Source organism: Trichoderma ghanense (genome assembly GCF_004382785.1).
Source record: "Trichoderma ghanense strain CCMA-1212 chromosome Unknown scaffold_30, whole genome shotgun sequence".
NCBI lineage: Eukaryota > Fungi > Ascomycota > Sordariomycetes > Hypocreales > Hypocreaceae > Trichoderma > Trichoderma ghanense.
In genome coordinates, this window is record NW_027395693.1 from 62,765 (window position 1) to 78,830 (window position 16,066).

The 16,066-nt window shown below is 57.0% G+C and overlaps 5 protein-coding genes across 5 annotated transcripts; 4 read left to right on the plus strand and 1 right to left on the minus strand.

The window, feature by feature from the left end:
- Nucleotides 1-822: 822 nt before the first annotated feature.
- Nucleotides 823-5,363, plus strand: CCMA1212_010727 (uncharacterized protein; the record flags this gene model as incomplete). The annotated part of the gene is made up of 2 exons (XM_073707760.1): nucleotides 823-3,272; nucleotides 3,443-5,363. 2 exons carry the CDS (start codon nucleotides 823-825, stop codon nucleotides 5,361-5,363), a joined length of 4,371 nt encoding a protein of 1,456 aa, XP_073553758.1.
- Nucleotides 5,364-6,447: 1,084 nt separating this feature from the next.
- On the plus strand, nucleotides 6,448-8,199 carry CCMA1212_010728 (uncharacterized protein; the record flags this gene model as incomplete). The annotated part of the gene is made up of 2 exons (XM_073707761.1): nucleotides 6,448-7,188; nucleotides 7,273-8,199. 2 exons carry the CDS (start codon nucleotides 6,448-6,450, stop codon nucleotides 8,197-8,199), a joined length of 1,668 nt encoding a protein of 555 aa, XP_073553750.1.
- Nucleotides 8,200-8,669: 470 nt separating this feature from the next.
- Nucleotides 8,670-10,185, plus strand: CCMA1212_010729 (uncharacterized protein; the record flags this gene model as incomplete). The annotated part of the gene is made up of 3 exons (XM_073707762.1): nucleotides 8,670-8,868; nucleotides 8,931-9,539; nucleotides 9,587-10,185. 3 exons carry the CDS (start codon nucleotides 8,670-8,672, stop codon nucleotides 10,183-10,185), a joined length of 1,407 nt encoding a protein of 468 aa, XP_073553751.1.
- A 551-nt stretch (nucleotides 10,186-10,736) lies between these two features.
- CCMA1212_010730 (uncharacterized protein) lies at nucleotides 10,737-13,258 on the plus strand (the record flags this gene model as incomplete). The annotated part of the gene is made up of 3 exons (XM_073707763.1): nucleotides 10,737-10,885; nucleotides 11,005-11,764; nucleotides 11,822-13,258. The coding sequence occupies 3 exons, from the start codon at nucleotides 10,737-10,739 to the stop codon at nucleotides 13,256-13,258; spliced, it is 2,346 nt and encodes a 781-aa protein (XP_073553731.1).
- A 435-nt stretch (nucleotides 13,259-13,693) lies between these two features.
- Nucleotides 13,694-16,033, minus strand: CCMA1212_010731 (putative extracellular serine carboxypeptidase; the record flags this gene model as incomplete). The annotated part of the gene is made up of 5 exons (XM_073707764.1): nucleotides 13,694-14,138; nucleotides 14,194-14,335; nucleotides 14,388-14,496; nucleotides 14,552-15,688; nucleotides 16,028-16,033. 5 exons carry the CDS (start codon nucleotides 16,031-16,033, stop codon nucleotides 13,694-13,696), a joined length of 1,839 nt encoding a protein of 612 aa, XP_073553730.1.
- Between the last annotated feature and the right edge of the window lie 33 nt (nucleotides 16,034-16,066).

Genomic DNA, 16,066 nt, shown 5'->3' on the forward strand with positions numbered 1-16,066 from the left:
TCATCAGCAGCTCTCCATGCCCCGTGCCCCCTCATATCAAGTACATACAACGCCAATCATTCCCAACGATGCATGTCCATGCGCTCTGGGAGTCCGGGACTAAATGACTGGGTACCAGATGCATCAATTGATCGCAGCCAATTTGATCCCACCCAATCCATGGCCGAATTCCTCCCTCACTGGCCAATGGACGCCTTAGCATGCACCTGTAGCGCATTCGGGCCACTAAGACCCCGCAGCCGTGCCTTGTGCCTCAACAGCCGCCTCTGACTGCTCCCAACTGGAAGATGAACCCACCGGAAGTGACTGACGGCAGCGCCCCGCCCCTGAACAGCAGTGAGTTTGCTCCAGATTGAAGCTGCGGCTAGTCGCCGTCATGCAACCTCCAACGTGCTGCTGGGCGGCAGGGGTGATTCGGCGGCGCGAGGCTCAGGAGGGAGTGGAGGAGTGCCTGTATTAGCAGCCACTGCAGTTGAGCCTCTCCAATAATACCACAGCCTCAGCTCCGTACAGCACGCTCGAGCGCCTGTAGCTGTAGGTCCCGTAGCGCCGTTGCCTCCCTGTAAACTCACTGGACTGCGGCATCGCGCATCGAAGTCCAGTACATGTATGCGGGCATGTACGTACATGCGCTAACAGCCCAGGGGCTCCACCCGGCGGCGCGCAACTGAGTTCCCCCATTCATCCATCCTGAAAACCTGGCAAACCGCCTCCCTCCATTTTCAATCCCTCCGCAACCTCCAGCTCACGGCCTGCTGCCAACCGTCTGCCCGCGAATCAACCCTCCCACGCAGACGCTCTGCCGCTCCAGATGCCCTCCCCATGTCCAGCGACCCTTCACACGCCGAAAATGCCGCACCTGCTGCGCTGCTGATCGCCCACGCCCACGCCCACGCCCATCCCCATGTCCAGCGCCAGCCCGACGGACAGCCGCTGCCGCTGCACGACGCCCACGTCCACGCCCACGCTGCTGCTGGCGACGTCCCCGAGCCCGCAACTGGCGATAGCATAACCATGGGGGCCAACTCCTCCAGCTCTGCTAGCAGCAGGACAGAGGCCACACCCCCGGCCCCGGACACTGAGGCCGCCGTCGCTGCTGCCAGGGAGGGCCTGAACTCAAACCTGGCCCCAGACGGGGGCCGCACCCAGCACCAGCCGGATGGTAGCGGAGCAGACTCTCCCTCGTCTCGTCACTCAGCTGCTTCTACTCTTCCTCCTGCCACCACGACCACTCACATAAAGACTCCACCTACCGCCGCAACCCGCCAGCGCCAGCAAGGCCCCTCGCTCCTTTCACAGGCCTTGGCATCTGCTCGAGGCATCCTCCGCACAAACTCGTCCCCTGACAAGTCGACGAGGCCAGCGCCTGCTGCCGGCCCGGCCTCTGCTACCCCGTCAACCGTCGATACGAGGCCTGTTCGGTCTTCACCCGCCTCCCCTTGTGCAGAGGCGCGCGATGCATCAGGCTACGTCGACCTCAACGATGCCCTGACGCGAGGCGAACAGCAATCCACCACAATGGCTACGACGACGACGATCATCACAGCCCCCACGATCCCCATTACCTCTCCTCTTGCGGTGCGAGACCGTGCCGCTCCTACGTCATCATTCAAATCCGAAATCTTGTCTCACGCCACCGATATGCTCTTGGAGCACCGCGAGTTCCTAGACCGAACCCGAGGCAGGGCATCCACATCACTCGACCATGACCCCAAGCCTTCAGCAACACCGCATCACGACCACCACTTCTCCCACTCGCCGAGCCCCGAGGACTTGATGACGCCGACCAATGGCAGCTACTCTAGTGTTGTGCTGTCCGCCGGCCGCTCTACCGACGCAGGAGACGAAACCGACTCACAAGACTCACGCCGCGAGCATCACATAACGACTGCCACGCCCGAGAAGACGGAGAAGATATGGTCAATTGGCTCTGGCGACGGGAGCGAGGAGGATGGGCTGGTCGAGCAGTCGGTTGCCGAGGCCATCGCTGGGGTTGAACACAATGCACGGAGTCGCAAGTCCAGCTACAGCTTGCGCTTCTTCAAGGAGGGTCTGCCTCCGGACGACAAGCCGCGGCGCAAGGAAACCAAAAAGCATGTGCCGACCATTGATGAGGAGCCCCCGACGCCAGCCGAGAAACAGCCACTGGAGCAGTCTCACAAAGCCAGCGGCAAGGCCGCGCAGGCTGCAGACACAGACACAAAACTGCCGCCGAGACTAACTAGGACGCAGTCGTATCCCATAGGGGTGACTGACGAGCGGCCCATTGTTGCCTCACCGCTCGAGGACAAGAGCTTCGCCCTGCAGCAGAAGCAGCACGCGGAACAAGGTGGCGAAAGAGGCTCGGCGCAGCAGGCATCATCCGCCCATCATCATAGCGAGGCCAAGCTGGAGCCACCGCTTCAGGCTGAGGTGGGGCCGGCGACGGACCAAGACGCCGAGGTGGAGAAGCAGCGGCCGTCACATGACTCCGAGGTCGGCGGTCCGCAGCGCCATGCCGGCGACAGGGATGCACAAACGGGCACGGCTGCGGGTGCCGAGGCTGATGCCGATGCTGATGCGCCGGCAGCGACCCAGAGCAGCACCGACGATGCCGGCGCCCGTGCCGAGGCCCAAACCACCGTCGCCGAAGCTCGTGCCACTGGCCATGTCGACGACAAGGCCCATGCTGACTCCGACGCAGACACCGAAGGCGATGGCGACGCCGAGGCGGACGAGTCTGGAGAAGAAAAGATCTCGTCCGCCGTGTTCCATCCACACCAGGAGCTGGACGACGGCCGCGCAAGCGTGAGTGAGGGCAGTGACAACGAGTCGCTGCGGCGGCCGCGGTCGCGCTCGCAGACGAAGAGTCACCCGTGGCTGGTCAAGGCCGACGAGCCTGAGCCCGAGATCCAGAGTAAGGATGAGAGTCCGTATCAGGTGTCGCGTGTTGCCTCCCGTGAGAGTCTTGCTCCACGCCGGGCAGAAGCCCCGGCAGAGGTCCATACCCCAACCGAGCCTGCCGTGGACGAGAGTGAAGTGAATCAAGCCACCCCTACTCTCAAGCCACGAGCCATGACCCATCATGAAGACCATGTCCATGAGCACCAGCACCAGGCACGCCGACCGCTCCAGGCCATTGAGCTCATCCCGTATAAGCACCAGGTCGGCGGCCACAACACCCTGTGGCGATTCTCTCGCCGGGCCGTTTGTAAGCAGCTCACCAACCGAGAGAATGAGTTTTACGAGACAATTGAAAGATATCATCGTGATTTGCTGCCTTTCCTCCCTCGGTATGTCTTGACAATTCACCAATATTGGGGCCGAAGATCTCACTGTTGCGACCCTGAATCTCTTCTGCTTCGTCTTTCGCACTGCCCTCCCTATTCCTGGAACAATGCAACTCGCCCTCACTCCCTCCCTCACTGCCGATAGTTGTCAACGCTAACATGCCCTTCTCTAGGTACATTGGCGTGTTGAACGTCACATTCCAGAGGAAGCCTCGTAGAAAGAGCACCGTCAAAAAGGACGAAACGGCTGACAAGCGCCAGCCGGAGTCCAATGGCAGCAACGAGGCTGGACAGGCGACGGCCACCCCTTCGCGGGTGATCAGCCAATCGCTCTCCAGCTCCAACGTCCCCATTCCCACCGTGACCTTTGACGACAACTGGCATATTCTCCCTCGCAACCTTCTGCAGCCGTCGCCCGCTCTCGACTCGTCGCATCGCCGTAGCGCGTCGCTCAACAAGGCTTCGTCCGCGGCGCCCGCCTTGACTAAACCGCCAGTGCGGCCTACTATGGAAGAACGGCCCAACAGCTGGGGAGCAACGACCGTGAACAAGCGATTGCGCAACGAGGTATTCAACGACGCCTTCCTGAAGCAGCCCATCGAGGTCCAGAAACACCGGCGCCCATATCAGCGACCTATGCCTTCGCCGACCCTGCAGCGACTGCTCCGTACGAGCAACTCGGACCCTAGCCTTGCTCAGGGAGCGGAGAAGCATGCGGCCAATGCGGAGAGCGCACATCACGTATCCAGCCCTCTCAAGCCATTGACGCCACTTGTACAGCAGACCAGCGATCCTGGGGCCCAAGTCGATCATCAACCAGCCGAGCAGCGAGAGGACCCTGTCGAGGTCAAGGACGTGACGGGTACTAGTGCTCCCGAACCGGAGACGTTGACAGCCAACCCCGTGCTGGCAAAGAAGAAGCGCAGGTACTCTGGAAGCGGACTTCGACGCAAGCCGCAGGATGTGCGAGACTCTAGGGGAGATCTCAAGTATTTCGAGGAGGCAGATGACGTGGGCTACAAGGACGAGCAAGAAACTAACGGCGACCTCGGCGAAGGAGACGCGCCAAAGACTACTGCTATCTCGGCCAACGACTCCCTTGAAAAGGTGATCTCGGCTTCCACTTCCACCAGTGCGAATGCTACCGCTGCCGCCGGCGCAGCCGGCGCTCCGCCGGAGTCTGGCTTCGCGGATAAAGCGACGGCAGTTCAACAGGCCCTTCAACATCCATCGGTCGAGTTCGCGCAGATGCCAGTCCTTCGACCGAACAATCCCAAGGAGGCCAAGACGCAGCGCGACCGGGTGGAGTACTTCTTACTGCTGGAGGACCTCACTGCTGGCATGAAGCGGCCTTGCATGATGGACCTCAAGATGGGAACCCGCCAATATGGCGTTGAAGCGTCCCCTAGCAAGCAGAGGTCTCAGCAGGAAAAGTGCCGGACGACGACGTCGTATGAACTTGGGGTCCGCATCTGTGGACTGCAGGTTTGGAACGCAAAGACGCAGACGTACGACTTTCAGGACAAGTACTTTGGTCGAAAGGTTCAGGCTGGCAGAGAGTTCCAGGCGGCTCTTACCAAGTTCCTCTACAACGGCGTCGACCTGCACTCCATTCTCCACCACATTCCCGTCATCCTGCGAAAGCTTTCACAGCTGGAGCAGATTGTGAGCGAGCTGCGCGGCTACCGCTTCTATGCCGCGAGCCTGCTCATGTTTTATGATGGCGATGCGTCGGATGAGGGCGGAGGCTACGAGACGGCCTACGACTCCATGACGGACGCTGCGACAGACACCGAAGAGACCGTCAGGAAGAAGCGGAACAAGCGCGAGATTGATTTCAAGGTGGCCGACTTTGCCAACAGTCTCACGCCGCTGGACAACGTGCAAGACAAGCCTTGCCCTCCGCAGCATCCCAACCAGCCAGATCCCGGCTTCCTCAAGGGGCTCCGCAGTCTGAGGAAGTATTTCCTGCAGATTCAGCGCGACACCCGAGCCGAACTCGGGCTTGACCCGCGCGGCTGGACTTCGTCCCAGGGTGGTGATGCCACCATGTCCCTGGAGGACGAGGAAGACGAGGGAATGATTAGTGTATAATCTGTCTCCCATACATATGGCCTGGTTGTGGATCCGGCTTATTATTTGCACTTTTTTGTTTGACTTTTATCTTTTCCTTTCTTTCCTTTTCTTTTCTTCTATTTCTGATTTATTCTTGTACTTCTGAACGACATACCGTTTTATCATTTCCTTTGTCTGCAACGACATATACCTGGCTGAGTGGACGCATGATGATGTTATCATCATTGCTTACGCTTGAGCGAATGACGACGACTCATGAGCCCTTTTGTAATGCTGAGCAACCTACTGACAGCTTTTTTCCATCTTACCCTTCTCAACTCTCTTCTTTTTCTAATTTATTCTCGCTTGTGGTCATCATGGCCAGAGGGAGGATTCACCAAAGGAGAAACTCACCTGTTTCTTCACGCGGACCAAGGCGGCGCAGTCCCCGGCTCTGCATCACCATGCCATTGGCCTTTGGACGGACCTTGCCAAGCGTGGAAATCAGATCGTCTTACTATGTGCTTATTTTTCTTCTAAATGCTTCAAGTCTTTTTGGCGGACAGGCGGATGGATGGCACGGCACGGCACGGCACGGTATGGCATGGCATGGCACGGCAACTGGGCGGATACCAGGGGCGCAGGTTCTCTTTTTCCTGTTGAGCATTGACTTTTTGTATCGGATCTGGTTTTGCGGCTTATTGTTCTTTACGTCTTTATATGGTTTGTGTGGTTCTGGGACGGGACAAGACTGATACTAGAGTGGTAGATAAAATTGAATTTTCTGTTTCTGATGGTCTTAGTATAGGTAGTGGTGAATACTCATCATCAAGAGTTGGCTTGGATCGAGTGAGCATCTGAGTTGGCGATTCATCCTTGCTAGCTTTTGAGCGACATGCATGGAGACAGATCATCTTTCTCCGCATCTTTGGTGGTGCTGATAAGCTGCAGCTCGCCACTAATGTCGTGGTGCATCAAACTCCATCTCTATAAAGAAGACACATGCATCTCTCATAGGCTCAAAGGACAGAACAACATCATCATCCAACTGAAACATCGTATCATCACCGCTTTTTTGAACCAATATCTTCATATTACATTCTTTCACGTAGAAACTTCCATAATGGGCGCAGTCACATCCCACCTCCGCGGCATCTACACAACCGCCACGGCCCTCCTCCGCACAATCTCGGCCCTCAACGCGCGATACAGCGCCCTTCTGTCGCGGGTGCACGCGGGGCCGTTTACGCCTGTTGAGAAGCCGACGGAGTCGTTTTGGATGCGGGATCCGCCTTTCCCGGAGCTTGGGGATGTTGTGTGGGATGGAACGCCGTCTTCCTCTTCTGCAGAGGATCGTGTGAGAGGGGGCGGTGGAGAGGAGGAGGTGGATGTTGTGGTTGTGGGGAGTGGGATCACGGGTGTTTCTGCTGTAAAGACTATTCTTGAACTGTCATGTTCATCGGCAGCTTCTGCTGAGGGAGATGGTGACCACGATGATGGGGATAAAGGGGGCAAGACAGTCCCGAGAATCATGGTCCTGGAAGCAAGGCAGCTCTGCAGCGGCGCGACGGCGCGCAACGGAGGACACATCAAATGCGCCCCCCACACGGAGTTCGCCCGTCTGCGCAAGACGCTCGGCGAAGAAAAGGCACGGAAGGTGGTGCGCTTTCAGATGAGGCATCTTCCTGCGCTGAAGGAAGTGGGCGAGAGGATGCCGTTGGGGGAGGTGAGGGAGGTTGAGACGGTGGATCTGTTTCTTGATGGGGTGGATTTTGAGAGGGCGAGGGGGGATGTCGATGGGTTGAAGGCGTGGTTGCCGGAGATTGAGGTTGGTGTTTGGGGGGCGGAGGAGGCGAGGGAGAAGGTGAGTTTTGAACGATCTTGTGAGCGTGGTGGCTTTTGGTGTTTGAGTGAGATGCTGATCCTGGGGGGTTGTTGATGGGATTAGTTTGGAGTTAATCGCCATGTTGTTGGTGCGATATCATACCAAGCAGGCGCTCTGTGGCCATACCGTCTCGTCACGAGCTTATGGAACGATCTCAAGACGAAACATCCCAGCCTCACCATCAGCACACACACACCCGTCTCATCCATCGCCCCCAACGCCTCTTCAACCCATCCCTACACGGTCCATACTCCCCACGGCAAGATCCATACCCGGCACGTCCTCCACGCCACCAACGCCTACACAGGCCACCTCGTTCCCGCCCTCCGAGGCTGTCTCACGGGCGTAATCGGACACATGACCGCGCAGAAGCCAGGAAGGGACTTTTCACCAGTATGTCATGGCGGACGGTCGTGGTCCGTGATGTACGGGCTGGGATTCGATTACGTGACGCAGAGGCCGGATGGGGAGGACGGGCAGCCGGGGGAGCTGATGCTGGGAGGGGGCTTGTTCCGGAGCAAGGAGGAGGGGTTGGATCAGATTGGGGTGTGGGATGATGGGAGGTTGGATGCGTTTCCGCTGATGCATCTCAGGGGGAGCATGGCGACGGTATTCGAGCCGAGATGGGGGGTTGAGGGGAAGCTGGAGGGTGCTTGGAGTGGGATCATGGGGTTTACGGGGGATATACTCCCTTTTGTGGGGGGGTTGAAGCCTGGGGTTGGGAATGGAGTGAGGGAGAATGTGGGTGGTGTTGGGGATGGGTTTGGGGAGTGGATTGCTGCTGGGTTTAACGGCGAGGGGATGGTGTGGGCGTGGTTGAGTGGTGTTGCGGTGGGGATTATGATGATGGGAAGGGAGGAGGATGATTTGGAGGAGGGAGAGGGACGGCCGGGGGGAAGGTTGGGGGAGTGGTTTCCTGTGGAGGAGGTTAAGCTTGATGGGGGGAGGTTGAGGAGGGCGAGGTTGGAGAATATGGCGGGTGAGGTTTGAGGAGGTTTGATTGATATTAGGACTCGGGGATTTAAGGGGATCTGTATAGGGAACTTTTTGAGGAGGCGAACTGGAAGAAGGCAACGTCTGCTCTATGAAAGGTAGAAAGAAGACACCCAACACTAACTTATAAGGAAGAATAATACCTCCAGCTACTATTGCCATCTAACTCAAATATTGCTGTTTTTGTCGTGTTGATTCTTTTGATGATGTCGCCAATACATCTGGATATGTCCTTTGTCTTCCGCTTCTTGTTCATGTTGCACTTTCAAGTTGAAGCTTGACAAGGTACGTACCGGCGAAGAGTCAACCCGCAGCAGACTAAGCCAGCCTTGGACTAGGGCGGTCTACCCCACAATGTCCCTCCATTCAATGTTGTTACATGTACCAAACAAACAGCTTGAAGCTCCAAGGCTCCGACCTGTCGAGCTTCCCTGCAGCTGCATCTCCAGCTTCACCAGCACCCCAAAATGTCCTCGCAGGTGGACGTTCCGCCGTCTTCCGGCTCGCCTCCGAGGACAGTCGTCTTCTTCCACCCGGATCTGGGCATCGGCGGCGCTGAGCGGCTGGTTGTCGATGCGGCGGTTGGACTGCAGGAGCGCGGGCACCACGTTGTCATCTTCACCAACCACTGCGACCCGAGCCATTGCTTCGACGAGTGCCGCGATGGTGAGCCCTAGAGATGGCCGAATGAAGCGGATTCTGCCAGCATACTCACCACCGTCATCTAGGCACCCTCGATGTCCGTGTTCGCGGCGCGTCCCTCGTCCCCATGTCCATCTTCAACCGCCTCACCATCCTCTGCGCCATCCTGCGCCACTTCCATCTCCTCGTCCAAATCACACTCTCCGGCGAACTGCAGCGCCTAGAACCAAGCGCGTTCATCGTCGATCAGTTATCCGCGGGCCTGCCCCTGCTGCGCTTCCTCTCGCCCGATGCGCCCATTCTCTTCTACTGCCACTTTCCGGACCTCTTGCTTGCGCAGGGCCGTCAGTCCTTGATTAAGCGACTTTATCGGGTACCCTTCGATTGGATCGAGGAGTGGTCTATGGGGTTTGCGCAGGCTGTGGCTGTGAACTCGGAGTTTACAAAGGGCGTTGTTGCGAGGACGTGGCCGCGACTGCAGGACAAGGTGGACACCAAGGTGGTGTATCCGTGTGTTGATACCACGTTGAAAAAGGACGAATCACCTGGTGAGGATATTGCTTTGGGTGATGGTGACTACAAAATTATCCTTAGCATCAATCGGTTCGAGAGGAAGAAGGATATTGGGCTGGCTGTCAAGGCCTTTGCGGACATTCCCGAGGCGAAGCGCAACGGAGTCCGTCTTGTCCTAGCAGGTTCGTGATATCCACTGTCTCTACTTTCACGCCGCTAAACATCACAGGCGGCTATGACCATCGGGTTGCCGAAAATGTCGAGTACCACGCCGAACTCGAGCAGCTAGCCTCTTCCCTCTCGCTCACCCACCACACCGTCACCTCATTCGACGCCTCCTCTCTGTCTTCGATTCCACGCGATGCCTCCGTCCTCTTTCTCCTCTCCATACCCAACTCCGTCAAAGCCTCACTCCTTCGCACAGCGCGTCTTCTAGTCTACACGCCCTCCAACGAGCACTTTGGCATCGTTCCCCTCGAGGCCATGCTGGCTCGCGTGCCCGTCCTCGCCGCCAACACCGGTGGCCCCGTTGAGACAATACGAGATTCAAAGACCGGCTGGCTACGGAACCCTGACGATGTCAATGCCTGGTCAAGCGTCATGAGCGATGTGTTGAGCATGCCCGACGCTGACCTTTGCCGGATGGGTGCTGATGGCGAGGAACGTGTGCGATCTCTGTTTGGTCGCGACAACATGGCCTTGCGCTTGGAGAAGTCGATAGACGAGATCCTTTCCAAGAAGCACGCCCGTCCATCATTGTTTATCCCTGTTGGGATTCTTGTCTCTGTGTTGTTGGCGGCACTTGCGGTCTATTGGCAATTTCCATGAGCGTTTCCATCTTTCTCCTCATCACGTTTTCTCACTCTTTTCTTTCTGCTTCATGTATTAACATTTGGGGACAATTTCTGGCTTTCTCTCGACGTGAGGGGAACGATCGATAGATACCAATACCACAAGGACACGCATAGAGATTGACATCTTGACGGGAAGATTTGCACTTTTTGATACACCTATCGTTCCGGTTGTTTCGAAGATATTGGAGGACGTCTTGTCGGTGACGACGGGCGGTGAACCACGTCAGAATGTGGAATTATTGACCCAAAGTGCCTTCATCTATCTGCCCTCCTCCCTCCTTTCACCCAACTTCGTCCTCTTCATCTTCCTTTTTAATTTACACAGCTCGATGCAAAGCACGGCAATTCTGCGGTGCGCGTTCCTTCAGAACCTTCTCGGCCGCATGCTCACTCTCCTCAAACATCGACGCCTCTTGCCCAATCAACAGCTCTCCTGGATGCCCACCATCATGCAGGAGTGCAGATTCTGCCTGGCCTCGAACAACCAACAATCGCGGCATGCTGAAAAGAAAAGTGCCATCAAATATGCCGCCTGGCCTTCAGAAAGCGGAGACTATTACGGCTAAGCGGCCTGGCCGTTACAAGCAGCCCAATGCGTGGCGTTTTCTCCTCACACAGACGCAGCCCAATCCACCAGACAGTCTCAGCAAGGTGTTGACGCGTCTCGCGGTCTCGTACGCGTCCAACATTCGTGAATCTGGGCCCGGATGTACTCTGGCAGCCCTCGACCGTGATATCAGACCTTGACGCCCAAGGATTCACCATGCGTCTGATCAACACTAGCACATTCAAGCTTGTGGAATTCTCGGAAGAGGACGCTCCGCCTTATGCAATTTTGTCGCACACCTGGGGGGACGATTCCGAAGGAACTCACTTTCCGTCGGGTCGAAAATGGGGAAATCGACAAACAATACCTTGGTTCAATTAAGCTGACGGGATGCTGTCAACAAGCCCAGAAAGATGGCCTGGGATATGCTTGGATCGACACCTGTTGTATTGATAAGACCAACTTGGTAGAGCTCAGCGAGGCCATCAACTCCATGTATCGATGGTACAGCCGCGCGTCTGTCTGCTACGCATATTTGTCCGACGTCCCGGATGACGATGACCCTCCCAGGCTCGGCTCCAAATTCCGGTCAAGTCGCTGGTTCCAGCGAGGCTGGACTTTGCAGGAGCTTCTAGCCCCGAAGCACCTACGGTTCTACAACTCGGAATGGCGGTCCATAGGCACCAAGGGCACCATATGCGCTGTTATCAAGAACATCACGCGCGTGCCACAGCAGTTCCTACTCGGTATTACCAGCTTACATGGTGCAAGTGTTGCACAACGTATGTCATGGGCCGCGCAAAGGCAAACAAAGCGAGCCGAAGACATTGCGTACTGCTTGCTCGGCATCTTCAATGTGACGATGCCAATGATATACGGAGAAGGTGGCGAACAGGCTTTCTTCCGGCTTCAGGAACAGATCATGAAGACAACGAGGGACGATTCCATCCTAGCCTGGGGCTTGAGCGACGAGATTAGCAAGCCTTCCATGAACGAGAACAGCCAAGTCATCGGGGGTGAAATATTAGCAGTCGGCCCGTCCTCTTTTGTAAATTTCGCATAGATTGTCGCCCGGAATCACACGTCGAGCCCGCTGCACTCGCTCGATGTTTTCGGTGGGAGCGTCCGCGTCCACATGCCACTACTGACCACCGCCGGCGGCAAAACATATGGGTTGCTAAGCTGCGGACCTGGATCAAACAGAGAGCAAGTAGTCGGTATTCCTCTTGCTAGGATCAATTCGGGGGCTTCCAACGAGTATATCCGGCCAATGGGATGCCCTTCAGTGCTGCAGCCGACAACCGCGGCTGGCTCCCCACCTGAGCTCGTTCACATCAAGAGAGCTTGCCAAAGGGATGCATCCGCTACGACAAACCAGCAGTATTGGCTTTATGAGGCTGATTTGTTCGCCCGAGTCAATCTGGCGTTGGTTGACGTGGAGCCTCCTTCGTGCTGGGACGAACAAATGAATTTGATATCTGCGGTACGTTCCAACGACGACGCTGCGGATCGAATTTTGCTACGATTCCGCCATGCTGAAGCCGGATCTCGAGATTTTGTGATGATACTGGAGATAACGCCGGCGTCAAATACAGATCCGCAATTCCATATGGTAACCTGCAGCAGAGACACACCATTGCTGGAGTTGGTGGAGGGGCGTAGACACATTACGTCCAAGGTAACGGGAAAGACGAGTGCCAGCAACGGGACACTCCACCTGCAAATGAGATTGGAGCCTGTTGAAGAGGGTTTGATATCCATTATACCTCAGCCAATGGACACGCCGCCAGACGTCACCATTGACGTGTCTGCAGAATTAGAGAGATCAAATTTTGTTACTCAGTTCACGCAACTGCTGAGGGACAGGAAACATGAGAAAGAAAAAGAGGTGGAGCTACACGCCAAATCAAAATATCACGGAAACCGTTTACAGCTCGCCAAGAGGGAGCGGGAGGCGGTGGACGATCGAATAAAAAAGCTCGAGGAAGAAAGAAGAAGACTAGTTGAGGCGGTGCTGATGAGCAAGTATGGAACGCCGTTGATTGCGGCGTGCAGCAGAGGAGACGTCGACATAGTTCGCCAGCTACTCGCCTGTAGTGAAGTCGAGATTGACCGCAAGGATAGCAAGTATGGTCGAACGGCGCTTGGTTGGGCGAGTGCGAATGGCCACGAAGCTGTCGTACAGCTGCTCCTGGACACGGACAAAGTGGACGTTAACTCGACGGACGGCAATGGCTGGTCACCACTGCGTTGGGCGTCCGAGAGAAACCACTACAGGATACTCTTGCTTTTGGTTAAAAAAGGAGCCAGATTGGACTGTCAACTGACGCTTCAGGGCCACACTGACGTCGTCTCGTCAGTAGCCTTCTCTCATGACTCAAAGCTTGTTAACCCATTCGAGCCACTTAAGGAGCTTCGTGCGCGGAGCGATGCCGCAGATGAACGCAAGGCGAGGCTGAAAAGGTCGTCCGGAGCGCGATGGCTCCCACGAGGCGCTTGAGAAGCTTGACGCGCGGACGAGCAGAAGGCGAGGTGAGGAGTTGATCTAAAAAAATATATTTCCGAGGTGTATAGGAAGTCCCAGCGAGAAAGGGGATATTGCAGAAGAAGACTGGTTTTGAAGAAAAGTTGACACGAATTGGCTGAATGGAGGTATGCTTACCCACGGTCTATGGAGAGGAAGGGAGGCCGGAAGGGCGTCTCGGTAGCGGTCTCATTGGCACTGGTATCGGCTCTCTTCATGCAATGTATTGCCTCGGATGAAGGTGAAAAGGAATAGAGACCGCCTCCCATGAGTATCGGGTACCATTGATACTGAAATCACTGCTCGCTAAAGGCACACGTAGGTATGAATACAAAGCGGCCGAGTTTATTCGCTTCATCAATCGATCAAGTCATCATGTTTATATACCTGTCTATCAGCATTATCTCCTTCTTAGTTCCCCTTCTTCCCCTTTTCCTCATGAAACTCTTGCACCCACTGCTTCATATTCGCCACCTCGCTATCGAACACCTGCCGCACGCCCTCATTCGCATTTCTGTTCCTCACGAGCATATCTCCGCAGTGCGCGGCCCCCGGAACCACCCACACAGGATGCTGCTTGGTCGAGGGGAGCGGTCCACCCGGCCGATCGACAGCCATGACCGTCGCGGGCCGCCAGGGGTCGAACTCGCCGGCCGTCCACGCCAGGCGGTGCGTGTTGACGTTGTACCAGCCGCCGGTGACCTTGTTGACGCGGGCCGTGGTGGCGCCCTTTGCGATGCCGTACGTGTATCTGCCCTCGCGGGGGAAGATGAGGCCGCACTGGCGCTCAAAGTAGGGCTGCGTGACGAGGCGGGAGACGAGGTTGCCCAGGCCGCGGACCTGCCACCACTTGAAGCTGTGATGGGAGTCAGTACGGGACGCTCTAGGATGGGGATGTGAGTTGGACTTACGGCTCGTTGCAGAGGAACCACCACCATTGGCGGTTGCCGGTGTTGCCGGGGGTGAGGTCGGTGAAGAGGGGGCTTGACGCGTTGTACGTGTCGTAGCAGGACGTGTCGTTGGGGTTGGTCCAGTATCCGTACGAAGCGCAGGCTGTTGATTGTCAGGTCCTATCCGGATCCCTTAGGGTTGTTGTACTACTCACATCTAGGCAGACTGAGGGTGGTGAACCACTTGGCATATCCCGCCAGCGCCTTTGTCAGACCAACTCCGTTTGGCCCGGGAACTGGAGCAGTGCTGCCCGGCCATTGGTTCTATGAGAGTATCAGTCCAGCGTCCTCTTGACGGAATGTATTCAGGGAGACTCACCTCGACATAATCGCACATTCGGTTCGTCGCGCTGTACCCATCCGAAAACAACACGCTCTGCCACGTATAAAGCCCACTGACCAACGCCGCCGCAAAGTCATCATCATGCTCCACATCCCCCAGGTTGAACGACGCCTTCAACTCGTCCTTGGCCTTTTGATCGTGCCCCAGCAGAATCCCATCGACATACTGGACGATGCGTGCGTAATCCGCCGTGCAGTTCTGCGGCATCGCGAGCTTCACCTGCTCAAAGTACTTCCACAGGGGCCCAATCGCCTCGACGACGGGGCTGGAGCACTGGTACGCCCAGAAGGTGCCCGGCGCAAGATCCTGGACCCAGGCGGCGAGGGCGCCGCTGTAGGAACACCCCACGAGGACCCAGGGGGCCTTGTCGGGGGTGCTGGTGCGGTTCTGGTCAAAGGGCAGGGCGACGTTCTGGGCAAAGTAGACGAGGTCCTGGACGGACTGCTCGAGGGTGAGGTACCTCATGTTTTCCGTCGTGAGGCTGTCAAAGGGCGAGCTCTGGCCCCAGTAGCGGTGCTCGATGATGAGGGCGCCGGCGCCGAGCTCCTGGGCCATGACGCCGGGGAGGGTGAGGTTGGTGGTGTAGCCCTCGTAGCCGTCGAGCGCGCTCTCGTTGGGCCCCACGAGGATGATGGGCGAGCCGGGGCCGGCGTAGAACTCGTCGTTCCAGACATAGCGCTGCGAAAAGGTGCCCAGCTCCGGGTGGTCGTGGTCGATGAGCTGCTGGAAGGTGCCGTACGTGGGAGTGCTGGCTGATGTGGCTGCGATCCGGAAGCCGTCGAGGTCGACGTCTGGCTTGGGGGGCCGGAGGTCTTGGAAGAGGAGGGCGGAGGCTGGTCCCGCGAGCAGGAGGAGCTCTGCTGCCGCGGCGAGGGACCACATTGTGACGGATTGGTCTGAGGATGCTGAGACGAGGGCCACCAATCCCACTGACACTGAGGGCTCTGTGTCGGCGCCTTGACCAAACCTCGTCTTCTCTCTCGTGGCAGAAGCGCGGCCGAAGCCCCATCTTATACACCCCAGCCCATCCCCCATCACAGCTCCCCATTTCCGGCCTCCCCCATGAAGAACTATTGCATCCTCAGGGTAACATCGCACAATGCGCCCATCTAGCTACTCTCGTCGCCAAAGCAAAAAGTACCACGACATGAGCGAGAATCCCTGGACAGCGCCTTGCCAAGTGTGCCTCCTCGTCGCTGCATAAGCGGATAGTAATGTCCGACCCCCGGCCCGGGGTTTACCTACCGAGAGGAGAACAATGCCGAGATGGCATCTCGCCGTCACGATCCCTGCCCTGTTTTTTTGAGGGCGATGGCTGTTTGTTCTGGACTTGGCGTGGCTGCGGAGCGATGGCCTTGTCAGTGAAGTGAGTTGAGACTGTGGTGAGGGTAGGGATTGGTGACGATGGGTTTTGTTTGTCACAGGCTTGGAAATGCAAAGGATTCAATGGACAGGCATGCTTGCTTATTAGAGAGGAGCAACAAAGCCTTC